This window comes from Amphiura filiformis, chromosome 13 (assembly GCF_039555335.1).
Source record: "Amphiura filiformis chromosome 13, Afil_fr2py, whole genome shotgun sequence".
NCBI classification, from domain to species: Eukaryota; Metazoa; Echinodermata; class Ophiuroidea; order Amphilepidida; family Amphiuridae; genus Amphiura; species Amphiura filiformis.
In genome coordinates this window covers 26,166,904-26,186,581 of record NC_092640.1, presented here as the reverse complement: position 1 = coordinate 26,186,581, position 19,678 = coordinate 26,166,904, and the positions used below count along the sequence as shown (strand labels likewise).

At 36.8% G+C, this 19,678-nt stretch overlaps 1 protein-coding gene across 1 annotated transcript in view; it reads left to right on the top strand.

The window, feature by feature from the left end:
• LOC140168168 (myosin light chain kinase, smooth muscle-like) overlaps positions 1 to 19,678 on the top strand; it is a 145,531-nt gene that overhangs the window by 73,801 nt on the left and 52,052 nt on the right. The window contains exons 7-8 of the mRNA XM_072191497.1: positions 5,496 to 6,318; positions 19,537 to 19,606. Of these exons, the coding sequence (XP_072047598.1) occupies positions 5,496 to 6,318; positions 19,537 to 19,606 (893 nt within the window). The remainder of the gene's footprint in view (positions 1 to 5,495; positions 6,319 to 19,536; positions 19,607 to 19,678) is intronic.

The window sequence follows — 19,678 nt, the reverse complement described above, 5'->3', positions numbered from 1 at the left end:
ACTTAAACGTTCTAAATTCTGGGTAAGTTCGCCTGTTGTAAAACCATTCAGGTAAGGTTATAGGAGTTGCACAATTTTATGTATAAAAATGTGAGCTACCTTTGCCCCCTTTATCATGCATGCTACAATGTATGTATGGGTTAAAGGTGAGTTTGTTATTCACTGACAATGTTCGAGGTATAGAGAAATAGATATGACGGGTTCCAAATTATTCCAAATGCATCACTGAACTTGGGCGACATCAGTTTTATCTGGGTTAGGTTTTTGTGAGTGTTTGGGCAATTCCATTTGAGATCCATACACCCCAGTGGAAAGCATATTAATCTTACTGAAACTCACACAGGGAGTGTAGATTTCAAATGGAGTCACACCCAATCAAGTATATATATAGGCTACTAAGTAACCCCATTTGAAATTCACACTTAGTTATATGAGTGAAAGATTACGTCTTCCATTCCACAGGGGTGTATGGATTTCAACTGAATAGCATATCTATAAAAGTTTTATAATTAACTGAAACATGCTTTTCATGTTAAGATTATAGTTTAATCTATGTTTTAACGCGTAAAATATTTGTAGATTTTATACGTAAATCAGCAAGTTGCTGAAATTCAAATTGGAGACTGCGAAATATATCAACAATGTCAAATTCATTACCAATAATTGTGAGTTACCCTTTAAACCGTGCCCTTAAGATACAAGTCATACTTTGCTAAGCCTAAAGATACTCGACTGAGTACAACTGGTAATCGAAATGATCATTTAATTAAAATAAAATAAGAAAATCTGAGCTTTTAATTGGATAAGTGTGATGTTAACAATTTTTATGAGTTGTGCCACTATTTCTGTGCTCTGACCTAAGTCAGCCTGTTGTTGAATATGTTTGAATGTTATCGATAATCGATCACAAATGTATTATTTCATTACACAATACTAATCGAATCGAAATACTATACTTGTACTATACCCCACACAACATAGTGTAGCACTGTTGTTATTAACTGAATATTGATGGAAAGAACTGTGGAAAATAGGCCTATATTCGACCACAGAAGACTCATCTTGTGCGATTCTGTGAGCACTTTACACGCATGCTATGTAAAATAATCTCATGCATGATGTTTTAGACGATAATTCGCCTCTGAAGGTAAGTCGGTAGTTTTGTGGACTTCTTTCTTGATCTTGTGGACACTCATGTTTGCCAGGTAATATTACAATGGCAATGCACATGATCCCGATCATTCCCAACACTTGTGTCGCTTTTTGCATGTTTTGTTGGCATATTAGATCTCCGTATAATGATTTACCTGCAGAGTGTGTACATAGGCCTAGATTCCGGGGGTAAATCCCCTAATATTTTGCCAGGGGATGGTCCATACAATCATCCCCACCCCATGTTGATGCCTGAAATACGGGTTTCTGACCAAATTTACCTCATATTTGCCCCGTTATAGCCCCAAAAGTGGACATTTTCGCGCGCTTCGCGCGCATTTATTCCACTTTTGCACCATATTTCATCAATTTAGCTTCAAAATAGCAAAATTTCTCGCGCTTCGCGCACATTTGTACCATAAACTTATTCTCTCACCCAAAGGTGCTGGATTCGCTATACTTCCCAGATTTTTTCCAACCCCATCCCCCAATGTCAAAAAGATATCTACGCCACTGAGTGTGTAGGTCATACACAGAAGACTTCTCTGACTTCTTCAGGACAAAGTATATACCTAAGAATGAGACACGTATAGGCTGCCCCTTGCCTAGTGGCTCTGAAAAGAGCCGTTCACTGAAGAATGCCCCTTGTCAACAGAAAACAAGCAGACCTCGCCTATCAGCTGATGGAACTAGATAGTTTGCAACTTGGCCTAAAAATCAAAAACGTTCCAGCTTTGGGACCAGGATGCATCATGACCTAGCTCGAATAGAGTCCAACTCTTCTGGACAGCCCGGCATTCCAACGAAGCCATCGGTATGAGCTATTTAGGCCACATGTTTGAGATATCGTCGGTAATATCTTGTGCTCCATCCATAATGTTACAGGACCAATGGATTAAAGTTGGAATTATATCATCATACTATATTATTATGCTATAGGTGGTGTTCAAGTCGTGGACTAAAGATGCTGAAGCAAATTTGGAATATACCGTCATTTGCTCCAGCCTTTAGGAGAATGTTCCAGAACAATAAGCATATGATTTATATGCTTATTGTTTGCTCCTGGAGGCTGGAGCAGATGACGGTATTCCAAATTATCTTAAGGGGGTACTACACCCATGTGATAATTTGTGACTATTTTTGCATTTTTCTCAAAAATAATTACACACTGGTAACAAAAGTTATGTATATTATTGGGGCAAGGAATCCAATTACTACACTGAAATTTCAGTGACTCAAGACAAGCGGTTCAGTATATATGATAGGAAACGAGGTACATCCTAGTGGTACCTCATTTCTGGTCATAAATAACAAACCACTTGTCTTGGGTCACTGAAATTCCAGTGTAGTAATTGGATTCCTTGCCCCTATAATATATATAACTTTTGTTACCACTGTGTTATTAGTTTTGAGAAAATGCAAAAATAGACACAAATTTATCGAGGGTGTAGTACCCCTTAAGCATCTTTTAGTCCATGATTTGAACACCACCGAGCATAACAATACCCAGTATCACATTATTATATACTCCCGCCCTCAGTCTAGAAGTGGTAGTATCTTGTAGTTCTATCAACATGAATGAATCACTTGTAACATTAATGTGAACCCTCTTTCATGCGTGTTGAGTCTTTCAATAACATGAACAATACTACTGTTATATTGTTTGTTCAAAAAGGACCTAGGGCTTACAGATTCAACAAATTGTTTACGAGTCTAAGCCAGGAGTCTAAAGGTGCAATCGAAAAACCAGCACAAAAATAGCGCAAATGATTCCCTTTGAAAACCTCTTAACCTATACGTGTTTCTTTCTTCAACACTGCAAAAACAGCAGAGCAGCACTTAATAAACACTTTAACACTTCATAAACACTTGTTTGTACACAGATAGTGTTTAAATACATATTTTAAACACTATCTTGTGTTAAAAAACATAAACATCTTCATATTTCTAAACGTGTTTTGGTGTTTATAAATTAACACCCCTATACCTTCACTGTACAAACAAGTGTTTATGAAGTGTTAAAGTGTTTATTAAGTGCTGCTCTGCTGTTTTTGCAGTTAAGTTCGCGAAAAAAGACCATTAGTTTGGATTTTTCGTGATTCTATCGTCCTCTTTTTTGTTGTTGATATTTAGATGTCCACGAATAAAGGCTTATTTCCAAAATTTAAGTTGATTCTGGCATTGGATTGGCTAGTTATGCGTATTATTTTGCCCCTTTAGCTTCAATAATGTCGTTTTAGTTGTATGATAGGTTTATAGGCAGGCTGGGAAATAAGAGGCGCTGGACCAGGGGCTACTTTGTTTTTAAAAAAACAGCACCTGGTTCACGGGGTTTTACATGGAACCAGGGGCTATTTTCAATGAACCAGTGGCTATTTCAATGGATGGGATGGAAAATTGGTTGTGATGTACATTTTGATACCTCACTCTAGGTTAATTTCTAGATCATGATAGAGTTTAATAATAAAAAATGTCACGAGGGAACGACGATTTCAAAATAAAGAATGATTAAATAAAGGTGTTAATTGGCGATCCATTTGAGGGGCTGGGCTAAGGCATTATTTTGTTAATTTGAGGGGCGAAATTTTCTCTTCATACTAAAAATCAAAATCAATCCAGCTTTTGCCCAAGGTTTTGCTCTACCTTGTCTACACCTGAGGTTTTATGATCGGCGCATAAGACCAAAGAGCTGGCAAGTCTGACCAAAATTAGTCATCCTTATAATATGTTTACATCGTATTTCTTTGCAATGTTTACATGATGTGGCTTTTAAAGTCAGAAAAGTAACTTAAAAGTTAGGAAAATATTGAATATTTGCAGAGCATAATGCTTTCATCATGAGTATGCACTTCAAATTGTGGTTTGAATTAGTGGATGTGGTAAAAACACTTCTTTAGTTTGTAAATAAAACTCCATTCTTATTTCTTAGGACACCACATTTCACACTGTTCACGCGAGAATGTCTAATTTATCAGTATAGTGTTGAACCATTCAAGCTGTATCAAAATGATTGGTACCCATCAGTTTTCATTGATAATGTGAGCCTGACAAAATTCAACATTAAGATCCAAATAATTTGTAGATTAATTGTAAAATATGTCACAAACTATACATTCTGGACATTTCAAGAGTATCCAATGCTGTGTAAGCAGGCTTTTCAATAAACATCCAAATTAACGGGTACCAATCATTTTGATACACCCTGTATACAAAATAATCACAAATTTATCAAGGGGTATGTGTAGTACCACCTTAAGCTTGAAATACTGTTTTATTTGTTTGAAACACTGAAACTGGAACCATTGGGAACACTAAAAAAAAGGGTGACCTTAAAGGGTTAAAAGATGAAAATCGGGTTATGTTAGGTATCTTTGCAGGCTTAACCTGGATTTAAACTCAAACAATGCTAACCTTGTTTTGTCTTAAATGTATTACTGGTGACGTGAGAAAGATATGTTCATAACCATGAAGTCGTGTATCATTTAACTTCTTCAAATTGGGAAAAGATCAATGTAGCTAAAAATAGTATCGGGAAAATGTATACGTGTGTTATTTTGACAATGAACAAGGAGTTATTTTGGATTAATATTAAAGCATTTTTTGTTATTTCGTTAATCATACAATTATGCAAGTTGATCAAGTTGATTAAAAATGGATGACTCAGAATGTTAATTGTGTTGAAAATGTGGTTTGTATAATTGTATTCCGCTATTTATCTCGCAAGAAATGGAGAAAAAGATACTCCAACTTTAATTTGGCAACTTTATGTTGAGTTTGTTTGCATTAGGCCAAATAAAAAATAAAACATGTTTCACATCCCCTCCCGCTTCCTTTTTTTGAGGTTTCTTCAATTTTATTTTTATTTTTTTGAAATTCAGTTATAACTTTTCAAAAATATGTCTAGGAAGTAGAGATGCTTTCTATAGCTTTTCTAACATACAAGAAACACTTTTGTAAGGTTTTGTGATAGTAAGAGGGGGCCTATCTCTCAGAACAACAAATAAAAAGAGGCCTCCTCCTTTTTCCAGGCATTATTGTTTACGCTAAAACAGCTCGAATTATGGGTATTTACACCAATTTTGCGATAAAAAATAAAAAATAAAAAGCCCCCTCTTCCTCCTTTTTTTCAAAAACCCGGACGTGAAACATGTTTTTTATTTTACTTGGCCTTATAGTAATTTGGTATTAGCTAAAGGAAGGTCTGTATGACCCGAGTTTCACAGAAATCAACTTTCTCTTTTCCTGTCTTTGCAGAAAACCAGATTTAATGGTCGATTAAAAATTTAGCCGCAACTTGTCCTCCAAATAATGCTAATTTTGCATGTTTTTTCTTTCTTTTACAGAAAACCGCCAATGCCGTAAGAGCCATTGGGCGTATGACTGCACTGCGCCTCTTCAGTAACCTCAAGAAATCGGGAGCTCTTACTCAAATTGAAAACAATAACACCGAAACCAGTTCACCAAATAGTGCGATCAGCAACAATCAAGATCCCAAAGAAACCAACGAAACCTTGCCGAACGCTGAAACACCATCAATTACCACTGATATAGATCTTTCTAGTACAAGTGGAGAAGTTTCTAAAGCCGCTAGAGCAATACAGAGTGCTTTCCGTCGTAACAGACCTACTACTACAAGACCTGACTCTACCATCACTAGTACAACCACTACCACCACAACTAAAACTGTTACTTTCAGTGAAGTTGTAGAAGAAGATATTGAACCAATTGACCATCAAATATCGACTCTAAGTTGTGATATTGGGGAGTACTCCCTTGAAAGTGACGCAATGGATATTGATCTTAAAGATCCAGAAACTGCCTCCGATGCAGCAACCAAAATACAAGCAGTATATCGCGGGCACAGAACGCGTAAAGTTGTCCTTCAACCACCTGAGATTATCCAGTCTTTACGGGACTGTGAAGTTTGCGAAGGAAGCGCAGCAAAGTTCGATTGTCGTATCAAAGGCTTTCCTGAACCCGAGATTAGCTGGTATAAAGACGGTGAGGAGATTGGGGATAATAGAAGATACAGAGTGGAGTTTGATGAGGATGATTTATGCTCTTTGATTGTTTTGGATGTTGAGCCAGATGATGACGGGCGTTACACCTGTGAAGCGAAAAACTGTGCTGGCAAAGTCTCGTGTAGTGCTGAGCTACTTGTAGAAGGTATGTCAATGTGTAAATATATATGTTGATAATGTTAATCCATTTTTATTAGCGATTGAGATAGGACTATTATGTAGGCTATTCCTTTCAAACTTTTGAAAAGGAAATGTGTCTTCTAAGTTTTATTATACTGACATTGAAATTGTTATTCCAAAACAAAGTTGCACCCCCTATAAAGGACACCCGAAATCCACAATATTTGGTGGTCCTAAGCCTGGAAGTCTAAATGAAAAGATGTTTTTTGAATTGCAGGTGTTTTGTCGCATTCTTAGTAGAATTTCCAGAGCGTTTAAAAATGATCTTGGTCAATTTATGCAGTAAAAGAATCACCAACTTTATATTTGGGTATTTTAGACACCCTCTGTCGATGTCTGTACCTCTAACTGGAATTCCAGACTTTTCATGCACAAAGCAGGGCTTTGGAATTCCAGACATTTTTGAATAAATGTTATTTGCCCTCTAAATAGGCGGGGCACAAGTTTTGGAATAGTCCAATATATTCAACGACCCAATCTTAAAATTCTCATACCCGGATGAAGTTCATCTAAAACAAAAGAAAAGGGCCTGCGTTTTATTAATCATGTAAATTTTTTCTTTTCACATACCACATCATGTACTATTTCTGACTCCCTTTTAAGATTCCTTGGCCAATCGCTTTTCAAAATGAAAAACTTTAACTAACATCTGATCATATGGGGTATAGATTTCCAGATATGACCATTATTTTGTGCCAAACTTGGTGCATCGTGACAGAAAAATCAAGTGACGCAAAGTCGGTTTAGTTCAGGACGCATGGCCATAGAGTTGCCAAGTTCATAATTTTCACTCCGGACAATCATGACAATGAAAGCGGCAAATTATATGATATTTAATATACGTGCATTAATTAATTAATGTGAAAGTAACTGGAACAATACATAATTATTCTTGAAAAGACCAATTTGACCTCATTAATAGCCATTAGTCAGATTTCGAATTAGCCTTTAGTCGAAAGTTATTTGCATTAAAGTATTTGCAACGTCCTTGCTCCATACATTATACTCTATTCATACTATTTGCATCTCTTGATAAAAGTACGTTTATATCAAGTATAGATTTTCTTTATAAATTCAAATAAAATTTCTTTTAAACATTCCTTTATTGTTATTATATAGTTCTTGGTGCGTAAAGTGTGTTAATAGATATAGGTATGCTAACTAGGGTATAATCAATTTAATCATTATTTTATAATCGATATAATATTTTAAGATTCCTTATTGAAAACGTAGTGAGGCATAATTCTGTACAAACTTTTAGGGTTGACACCGTAAACAAGACTTCGCAATGTTCGTTGTTGTAAGACGGTTTGAACAATGGTTAATATCTAAACGACGGTTCCGATGAGCAAGGAAAATACGGTGTTTTTTTAATTATTCTAAGTTTAATTTATCTTCACTAAGAAAAATATACCGTACACTTACTAAATATAGCAGCACAATTATGTACAATGAATGTCTAATATATGAAAAATATCTTTTTATTCCGCGTTCATATATATTTGCCCTCAATTAAGGGTCGTATTTCCCTCTTCCGTTTGACCCCCTCCCCCTCCCCCACCCCAATTGTTTTGTATGCAGGGTTGTGCCACACAAACTTTCGGATGCCGACTTTCTCTATACCTATACTTTTGCTATTTTTGCCACTAGGCCTATACCAATTTTTCACAAAAGCGCTCCAAATGCCATAATCGGGCGCTTTTATGGGCACCTTTGCCCAAATGCGCCCAATTGGGTGCATTCGTCTCCACTGAAAACGCATCCATACCTTCAACCAGAGCTTTCAAACTTTTAAAACTGCAACTCATTGGAGCAACTCTTGATTTTATCAATATTGTGAAGTTTGCCGGCACAATTCAAAAGTTATCTGAACATGGTGAATAAAACATCAATATTGAAATTTCATCTTTATGGCAGTTCAATGACAAAGTCACTATATTATATCATAACTCGATGATTATATTGAAATATTAAATCAGTAAGTTATAAATGTAGCTCACCTCAGGCTTATGAAATTATAGTTGGACAATGTTGGACGTGCATGAATGAAAAGACAACTCAATACCATCGATATCAGAAACTGTGAGAAAGTTTTGATACATTATCCAAAAAGTTAACTTCAATATTTATTATATTAACATGATTAAAATCGACCTTCCTCTGCATGCTCTGAAGCATAAAGATAGGTCTTTCTATATCATTGTATGATTTGAAATGCGATAAAACTCACTAATTGTTGTGAGCAAATTGTCCCAAATTTGATTATAATTGAGTTACAACACAAAGTTAATTGATCTGAGATGACTTTAGGGGGAGGCTGTAATGCATCAGAATTTCGGTAACGTGCGTTAGATATGTTCATTAGCCAGATTTCAGACCGTGTACCTATATTACCATAGGAGATAAACTACTGGGAACCATACACTCTTGGAAACCGCTGCTCGCTCCGCTCACGTTGCGGTTTGCGAATCGCCGCTTCGCGGCTCAATGTCGCGGCTTCGCCGCTCGCCCGGCCCCCTCAATCGCAAGTAGTCTTTGACAAAGACTAGATATCACCGCGATATTCAAAAAAAAAAAAAAAAAGAAGATTTCATTGCATCACCGGAAAAAAGTACGAAGTGCCGGTACCGATTGGTTTAACGATCTCACTCTTACCTTGTTATATTATGATCGATGTTGTCCTTTCTTTTCAAGTGCATGACCATTTCTTATACAGGTGCCATTTTCAGTTGAAATCAATGAGAAATATTCTTACCCAGGATCATGAAGATACAGTTCAATAAGACACATAAAGCTACACACGTATCGATGACCACAAAATACTAAATCGAACATGACAATGCAATGGTAGGTTAACGGTTAACCGTTAATTTGCTCTTGTCAATATCGTCGATAAACCACAAAAAGTGAGCCATTTTTCACCGGTTTTTTTCTTCCGCAAGTTGGTTGTACTTTTTTCGAAGAGAAACAATGTATACTCTTAGAAAAAAGATCCAAATTGTCCTATTCCTGAAATTCAAGAACCTTTACAGGTTCTGCAGCCAGTGGCGGGGGGGGGCATTCCCCCAAATAGTTATCTTGTCCCCTCCAGTTTGCCCCCCAGTTTTGAGGCAAAACGCCCCAAAACGCCTCGATATTGCCCCCTGAAATTCACTTCCCCCATGCCCCAGAAAAAATACCTGGTGCCGCCACTGTCTGCAGCCTCTTTAGAGAACCAAAACAGTTTCTCAGAGTGACCACAGATCCTTTTATAGTTCCTTTTAAGAACCACCAAGGGTTCTCCTGAGAGAACGAGCAAAGAACCCTTTTAGAACATTTTTCAAAGATTGGACAAACAAGGTTGCAGCTAAATCTGTGACAATGGTAACTTGTTGCATTGTTGTGAACTGAAAAAGTGCGTGAAAACTAGAAAAAGTCAATAACATTGATTTCAAACTTACAATTTGGTGTATTATTAGGTATGTCACAGTGGCTGCACAATAATTCTGCTACACTGTGCATGCAAGCATAACAGTGAATTGAAAAGGGCGCGCTTCAAATTTGGCCAATTTTAGAAAACATCCATGTCGATAAATGAATTTATTCATATGCTTCATTTAACCAAATTGTTTAAATTTTTAATATATGGTGTGTGAAGCCTTTCCGAGGCTAACATCGGGTCCTTAAATAAAAAAAATTGTTTTGTTTAAGAGCTACTGCCTGTTTTTATGGATTTTTGAAGATCGCTCATAAATAGTAAATATAGGCCTATTGAAGTAAAGGAACTACCACCATTTAGCTGAAATACTAATCTTTCTTAGCATGTAAATTAATTCCGTCGACAACGAATGAAACACTTCCCTAAAACTAGTTGAAGCAAAACATTAATCAATGATATTTTTAGGGAGTAATTTTCCAAACCACAATAGCTCTAAGCCATTGTGTGTGTCCAAGGCCATACTATTTTTTGTATACGCGGTACAGTAAAATGGCTTTTGCTTTTACCGATTATCCTCCCATGTTAATCCAGATGATAAAATGTTAATTTAAAGTCTCATTGCAACTGAATTTTAATTTTTAATTTTCGGACTTGGCTTTGAGTAATGGTGACACATACCATGTTTACAGTAAAAATGAAAATTATATTCCAGACACCGTCAAAATGTCAAACTTTTTATTTTTTTGTATTGTTTTTAAATAATTAACTGCAGTTCATTTATTCAACCTCATAACAGGATCATACTTAAAAATTTATGATGAATGAACAGACGTTCATTAAATATTGAAAAAAACCTAAAATTACTCATGCCTAATTTGCATAATAATATCATAAATACATAATTAGCTGTAATTACCTAATTTGCATAATTAATTACTTTTTGTGTATTTTTTGTTATCAATTGAAAGAACTTTGTATACATATGTGTGCAAAAAAAAAAAAACCCGCACCTTTATATCATGTACGGTTTTCTATTGGCATCAATTTTGCATATTATTAGCTGAACTTAGTCATTTTTTGAGATTTAATTTGTCTGCAGATTGGCCGAAATTGCTAAAATAGCATATTTGGTTAATTTATTATAATTATTCAATGATAGATTTTTTAATTTTGTTTTCTGTAACGAAGTCAGGAAAGATATGCATTTAACATGTGATATTTAAATTAACGCTGCTTTTTCAAGCAAGCGTCCAAATATACCTTCAAAATCTTAAAATGTGCCAATTTTGAAATTACAGCCATTTGTGGCAGGATTTCATTCCATCTACGAGCATCTTTAAATTGACACTACGTCACAATGCATTGACCGATTTCAATTCTGTTTTTTGATTTGTGATGCTTTAATAAAGCTCAATAATGTAGGAACATTAAATAACATGTTTCTGCTGCGATTATTTTTGAGGTGATATGCCTAGTATTATTTATGATAATTAGGGAAAATCCCTAAAATGTTAATTACTATATTACTTCTCCAAATTATAAAGATTTGAGAAAGTGGGCGCAAGTACTAGTATTATAAGGTTCGGTTTTTATTGGGAGACCCTGTATAATTTGCTGAGTAAAAGTAAAAGGAGAATGTAGCTGACGGCCTGACTGGTTCAATTCTCTCTGTGTTTGAGGTACAATTGCCCGAAATAAAACACAGGGAAAACCATTGCGCCGTTTAATTTATTAAGGTGGGTACTACACCCCCTGATAATTTGTGTGACTACTTTTGCATTTTTCTCAAAAAATAACTACACATTGGTAACAAAAGTTCTGTATACATATAATTTATAGGGCGGGGCAAGGAATCCAATTACTTCACTGAAATTTCAGTGATTCAAGTCAAGTGGTTCATTTATATATGTTAAGAAATGAGGTACATTCTAGCGGTACCTCTTTTCTTATCATAAATAATGTACCGCTTCTCTTGAGTCACTGAAATTCCAGTGTAGTATTATTCCTTGCCCCTATAATATACATAACCTTTGTTACCAGTGTGTTATTAATTTTTGAGAAAATGAAAAAATTGTCACACATTTTATCAAGGGATGTAGTACCACCTTAAAATGACACAGAAATATAATTTCTGAAACAAAGTAGTAATTTAGTAAAAGAAGAAATAATAATATCATTGATAAACTGTATTATCGTTATGTTAATGTTAACAGGAAAGAAAGTAAATTATATAAACAGAAACGTTTTGTATTCATATATTGACAATCATGACAAATCCAAGAAGCTTTTGCAAGGGAGGGGGGGGGGGGGCTATTTTGTTTTTATCATTTGTTATTCTAGACACAGTTCTTAGTTCATTATATTACTATGTTTAAATCTTGACAAACTGTTCAACGATTTATTTTACAACATGAATAGGCCTATGACGAAGATGGTATGGTTTGTCAGTTCGACTGTCTACGTTATTCACATGTTTTTCGATTCACCAGGGAAATGGCATAGATAGAGAATGTATTTCCTCAGCTGTTATAAGATGAGGCTGCCTTCCAGTCATAAGCAGTCACCTGTCTTAATAATAATCATCTTCAAAATCATAATCTCATCGAGACACGATGTGGCCGAATATATTAATAAAAGATATATTAAAAATGTTTAAAATGTTGGATGTTGGCCTACACTCGAAGAAAAAAGGTACAAGGGTTCTTTATAATGTCCAGTGCGCAAACCATATAGCGCCACACTCTCATGCACGTAAGAAGTTTGACTCATTAAAGGGACATTCACAGATGCTTAGTTTAAAATGTTTACACAAATGTTTGTTTTATGGTGATTTTACGTACATTTTTCATAAGTTAAATTTGTCTTCAGATGACCCCCGATGATCCCGAAATGACCTTCCAAAATTTGGCTTTAAATGTTGACTGTACCCACCAAGTTTCATGCTCATATGGCAGGTTTTACTAATTTGACCTCAGGTGACCTCTGGATGACCTCCGGGGATCTTGACCCACTAACCAATACAAACTTGTTCTGTCTTGGGTTAAGATTCAGTGATGCACCCACACACCAAGTTTGATGAACATGTGACCTATAGTCTCCGAGAAAAAACAGTTTTTACAAATTTGACCTCAGATGACCCCTGGATGAACTGGGTGACCTTGACCCACTAACCAAAAAACCCACTAGTCAAGATACACCCACCCACCAAGTTTGAGGAAACTGCGACCCCTAGTCTCCGAGAAAATAGGCGGACAGACAGACACACAGACGGACTGACAAATAGACAGACAAACATCCATGTAACGTATTATAATATAGATATACTAGACCCAAACTGAGAGTATAGACAACAAACCTATAGCCGTACGTGTTGGTGTTTTGGAGGTATCTGACCCCTGTAAAATGTTCCAAAATATTCCCCTTGTCATGAGGATTGTTGTGACCGAGTTTGAGCCTCGTACTGCTTACAGATAGATGTCTGGAAAATGTAATTCTAAGATTTTCCCCAGACGACCTTTGACCCGACCCCTGCAAAATGTTCCAAAATGTTTGTTTTCACCGAGTTTGAGCCCTACCTGACCTTTGACCTCGGACGATCAAATGTCAGGGATCATTTTCCGCAAGTTGCAGCCTGGAGCAACTTTAAATTTGTCCTGACGTTAGCTTTAACTTCGGATGACCCTTAAAGTTTCATACTCCCCAAGTGTATGGGATCACCCCCCCCCCCCGAGTTACAGCTAAATCGGAGCAACTTTGAACATTGAACATTGAACTTTGAATTTGACCTGACCTTTGACCACAGATGACTTTTGCGGTTTTATACTCCCCAAGTGCCGGGAATCGTTTTCCCTGAGTTACAGCCTGATCGGAGCAACTTTGAATTTGACCTGACCTTTGACCTCGGATAACATTTGCGGTTTCATACTCCCCAAGTGTCAGAGATCATTATAACCGAGTTACAGCCCAATCGGAGCAACTTTGAATTTGGCCTGATCTTTGACCTCGGATGACCTTTGCTGTTTCATACCTCCCCAAGTGTCAGGTATCATTATTCCCCGAGTTACAGCCCGATCTGAGCAACTATAAATTTGACCTGACTTTGACCTCGGATGACCTAACAAATGTAAACTTGATCTGGTTCAGACCAAGTCGCACTTACCCACCAAGTTTGAGGGCCATGCGACCTGTCAGTTCCGAGTAAAATGGCGGATAGACAGACAGACAGACGACCAGTATTATTATTACACTCCGGCATTCACAACATTATGCCTTATATATAGATTGGGATAGTAGCTGTCAGAATTACAAGAAATTTGATTAAACAAGAATTATCCTTTGCTTGACCTATACTTTTGTCGCATGATCTGTATAAAATGGACTAAAAAAGGGACTTTAAACAAGTTTATATATACATTTTTAGTTATTTCCGGTAACATGATCAAATGGGAGTGCCTTCGATCGAATGGTATGGTGTAATTATCATGATTATGTCTTCTTTTTATATTTGAGAGTACTTTTGCTTGGCAGGGTCCGCGTTTTGCGCCGCGCGGGGTGATTGTCATATGATCGTAGTATTTGACAAATTGTATCATCCTAACACACTCACAGGAAAAATGAATTGTATCCCACAATTCCCCCGCAAATAAGGCTGGCGCGATTTGCGAAACTTGGTCGTAAACTTACCGTAGTCGGACATCCGTATATCCTTCGCGGATCGATTACCGAATAGGATGCAACACTACTAGACAGCCCTACCCCAACCCTAAACCCTAACCTTAAATTCCGTAAACGAGGACTGGACTCAAGTCTAGCTAGTTGCACCATATTCGGCAATGGCCTCCTTCGCAATGGACATCACGCGAAGTAGGCCTAAGTATCTATCCATGCTTGACATACGATTGTTGTACATGTATTATATAGTTTACAATGCTAATAACCTGCAGCACGTCTATGTAACTATTCTAGAAAACAATTTTACAACCAAAATACCTCAGGCAGAGGTTACTTAGTATGAACTATACGTCTACCTGCATGCACAGGCCGGGTTATCGTATGTAACGCATTGACCCCAGTCATTGACCCATCCGGGTAATGACAGTCTGTAAAATGTGACGGATAGAATCCTCTGGGAACTCAACTTGGTGAAGTGAAAACGCAAACTTTCTGTAAGGCAGAGGTAACGTAATGCGGATTATTGAGCTTTAGGTATTGAATCTGTTATGAGGGTATTCAGATTAACGGGAATAGCTTCCAGTATTCTGAAGTAGTACCCCATGGTGCAACGTTGTAAATCGTAAACGAAGAGCATTATCCAGTGTTGACATTATGCTCAGGGAAACTGCACTCAAGTTTAAAATTATCCGTTGCCATGATTTAAACCAAAGACAAGCATTATGTAGGCCTACATGAATGAACTGCGTTAGAATAGTTTTCAGATTGAGTTTGGCATCGTGGTCGGGTCAGGCTCAAGCAAGTAAAGGGACAATTCTGTAAACTAGTGTCATTGTGCTAAGGGCACGTGGATTTTCTAAACCCGGATTAGGTGAGCTAGCTGTGGATTATTACGAAGCTATACTATTTTCTATATGTCCCGTGCACATCAATTCAGCTTCGAATTAACGTGTGTACGTGTTGAGCGAACGAACACTCGCGATTTGAATGGTGTGTCCAATGACATTCGCACTGACGTCACTGACTTGCAAAAAAGTAAATTGTATATTACATGTAATACTATAGTTGGTGTCATGTCGCCGAATAGAAATGCATCATGGGATATCAATTTATCCACCAGTATCATACCTGAAATACTTCCATGATTATGACAAGATTCACCCACCTGTTCAGACAAAAATATGTCATATCTCCAAGAATACGGATTGAATTGAACTCTGTTGCTCTCATTTTAACACTTTATCTGCCGGAATCAGGAGGCGGGTCTTCATTGTTAAATCATGGGCAAAGACGGTTTTTCGTTTCTTTCCAAGTGTCTAAGTATTTTGTTGGCAAGTCGAAGGGGGTGGACGATTTTTGGCACAGATTTTTTGGCGCCGTTTCTCAAAAAAAAAAGTGTATAAAAACGTTAAAAATGTATATAAAATTCAGTTCACATTATTAGCAAATTTACGGTTTTTAATTTGGGATCCCAAAGATCTGGTATGAGTGGTGCAAAGATATTTTGGGACGTTGAAAAAGAGGGGACTAAGATTGTTTTGGCAAGGCAAAAAAAAAAGGAGGGGGGGGGCGATTTTGGCCGACCATTTTGAGACACATCGGGGTAGACAACATCTAATTATTGCACAAATTCCTACCTATAATAGAGCAGGTCGTTTTTTCCGTTCGTCGTACATATTACACTGTTAGAACGGTTGGGTAAATTTCTACCCAACTTAAGTAAATTTTTACACAACCGCTGGGTGCTATATGAACAACACTTTTTCTGGGTAAGGGTTGGGTAAAGATGACCCAGAATTATGGTAAAACACGTTACTGGGTAACGTCACTAAATTACCGAATTAAAAAGACTATAGTTTACGTATGACGTCCTGTCAACCAGACCAAAAATGCTGTAATGCGCAAGTCATCAACCAATCACGTCGCGCCTTTGCCCTGACGTCAGACGCAAACTAGTCTTTTTAATTTGGTCTTCAATTATAGGCAAAGTTTACCCAGCCACATTTTACCGCCATAATAGTTTAACACGTGTTCTAACAGTGTAAAGCCATAACCGAAAGAAACCTACACCGATATCTAAAGTGATTGTGCTATTATTTTGTGAATTCAATTGCTCTATAGACCTATCCATTCCAAGAGAAATTTGGGCCAATTTAGTTGAGTATTATCATGGTTCTATGGTATATTTTAATCTCTTAAAAAAGTTGGATGATCATCACATCAGGATCTTAAAAGTAGAAAGTCTGTAAGAACGTTTGATTAGAGTCCTTCGACTTTAAATCATTATAAAACAATCTAGTTATAGAAGTCACCTAGTATAATTGTATTTAAATTTCTCACCACTGACTCAATAGATCACTAGGTAGAGGTCCAAGGTTCGAGTCCTGGGCCCGGTCCTGGACTCGTCGGTGGCCTTTTTTTCACTGGTTATAATCATGTTCTGTGGTGAGGAGTCTAAATCCAAGTAAAGCCTAGGCCTATATTATCTAGTTACCCACATATTCAAGCCACTTTTATCTTGAAATTATCTATAGTGTATACTATAGGTCAATTAACTTCTTCAGTTACACAAATGAAAAGAATTGGGACCTACCTGTTGATATTTTTTCACAAAATAAATATGAAACCTATTGTCTCATCTGGATTTGCAGTTTTAAGCTAATCGAACTTCTGCTATTACATATTGTCATGTCTTCAGTAAATAATGTACATAAAATTAATAAGCTTTGTTCATAATAATTACTTTGAACTTCAGCAAGCAAATAGTCATGAGCAATAACTAGAAACAGTATGCGACCGGTGGCGGCGTATCGTGATTCCCCCATCACTAATGACTCCCTGCTTTGTCATGCTATGTACATCGAGACGACACTCTGTGCTATGCCCTCAATGAAAAATATTACGTGCGACTCAAGTTTTACCAAAATAAATGGTTGTATCACCCAAATTCGCCCTATTATAAACAAGCCAGTAAAAAGGTTATTATTTAAGAACCGCTAGACCCATACTAGGCATGTTTGTTCTCAATTGATTGAACTTCACTTGTTTATTCTATTGACATAAATAGGTAACCATGGTGACGCTTGATGTATATACTTGAAAATACAACAATATGTCACAATGACTACATTGACGCAGAAAAGGTTAACAATTCAGTTTCCCTGCCGATTTTCAAACGTAGATGAATTTTGACACGCACCAAGTGACACGCCTTGGTATTTTTTTTTCTCTGGTGAAGATTCCTCCTGAAGTGGTTGGTGAAAAAGCAACATGTAGTGCCATGGTTGGGATTGTGGAATGTAACAAGCTACACAAACTATGAGTTCGTCATGTTCTTAGACGGAAAAGTTGGTTGATTTGTGCACCTTTCATCATGATCTTATCAGCATTATCTGCTGCGTGACTGAAATAAAAAGCAGACGATTTGGTAGACTTCTTTCTCGAGTCGTTTATGTATCGTATTACAATATTGTACCAAATACTATACAAGTTCACCTAGCTGGTGTTGTTTTCACGACTTCAAAGAGGAGACTATTATTAGACATCTTTCTCAAGGCATATCTGACCGCATCTTAGACAAAAACCACGTATATGTACGTGTGTGCATATTTTGCATCTCTGGAATCTCACACGCGAAGAAGACTGGTCTTTATAAGACTTCTCTGCATGTAAGACAAAGGAAAGTCATTTCTTGGACAAACCATTTGAATTTATTCTTCAAGTTTTGTGTTCACCCTGTTTTATCTCATGGAAGCTGTAATAGACAAGTAGGATTCATGCTGGAGTGGCTTATATATTAAAAACAGAGACTGATTATTTAACATTTTATAAGGTTGATATCTTATTTTGTTGATATTTATCACCCAGCATCTTCTGATGAAGAATCGGAAGAAGTAACCATACGGCTGTCTCCTCGGGTCATTTCTGTATCAGAAAGAAAGACTGATTTGCCACGAAAACCTACGAACATTGGTAGGAAACACATCGCACATCATCATCTATTTATCAACCATATCAGGAGACTTTCATCAACCATTTTGCATGCATTTTGACAGACTCTTCACTTCGCTGCACTTATTATTATATTCACACGCTCAAAAATCACCAATCCACTTCTCTTCGGTAGTCTCGTTCCCACCTTTGGAGTGGGTACATCCATTCTCACGTTTCACGTAGTCAGACCATGTTCATCGTCCATTGGATACGAGGAATCATCAATCATTCTAACGGTGTAGGAGATCATAGCATGTACAGATTCGTATATTCTTTAGAAATAGTTTTGTATTTTTTGTTATTCGTCTTAGTTTGCATCTTATATTTTTTGTCTTTCTTATATCCGTACTTCTAATACCTGTTCGTGCATGTGTTTAAATTGAACATAATATTTAAGATCATCAGTGTTCATACCAGGAAATCATTTCGTTAGTGCCAGATATGCTCATAATTCTTTGAACCAATTGTGTTCACTCTGAACCACGGGGAACCAGTGGTCCTATGTGAACAAGGTCTAAAACAAGAATTCGTAATATATCTTTTGGAAACCAAAATACTTCTATGAGGTTAACTCATTTCTGTACGACTTAACAGGGTCAATGCACAGACCCTATATATTTTATTATTTCTATTATTTTATTATTATTTTTTCATCGTCATCATTCCTCCTCATAATGAACTGATGACGACATGGTGCATGCGGGGGTGCATGAACAACATTAGTGTTTTACTGAATGAGGGCGCCTATTTCACTTTCGGCAATTTCCACTGTCTAATTATGCTTCACGGTGTTCAACAAGGCTGACATTAGTATAATGGTACCCCGGGAAATGTTACCTGACGTTAACGTATTGCAATACAATGTCAACCCTTTGTTGGGAAAGTTTTGAGGCATGATTGAAAAGACTGCATGCTTTTGTTATTCAATTAGCAACAGATCATATTAATATATAGTTCGGCCACGACCATTAAGCATTTCACTAACTGTGTCCAAAGTGTTGTCTGGCATGTTCAAATTCATATAATGATATTGCACATATTTAGATTCAATACTAAAAAAAAAAAATCTAATGTGAATTTCTGTTTTGTTTTTCCAAACAGTGTTAAATGCTGGTGACGCAAGTACAGAAGAAGACGAACTCGAACCTTTAGACTTGATATCTCGAGCAAGGTAAGGTATTACAAGTTGATGCTAGCCGGGTGGAGGTTCTTAGTCGAAACGAGGGTACGGGTATTTGAGACA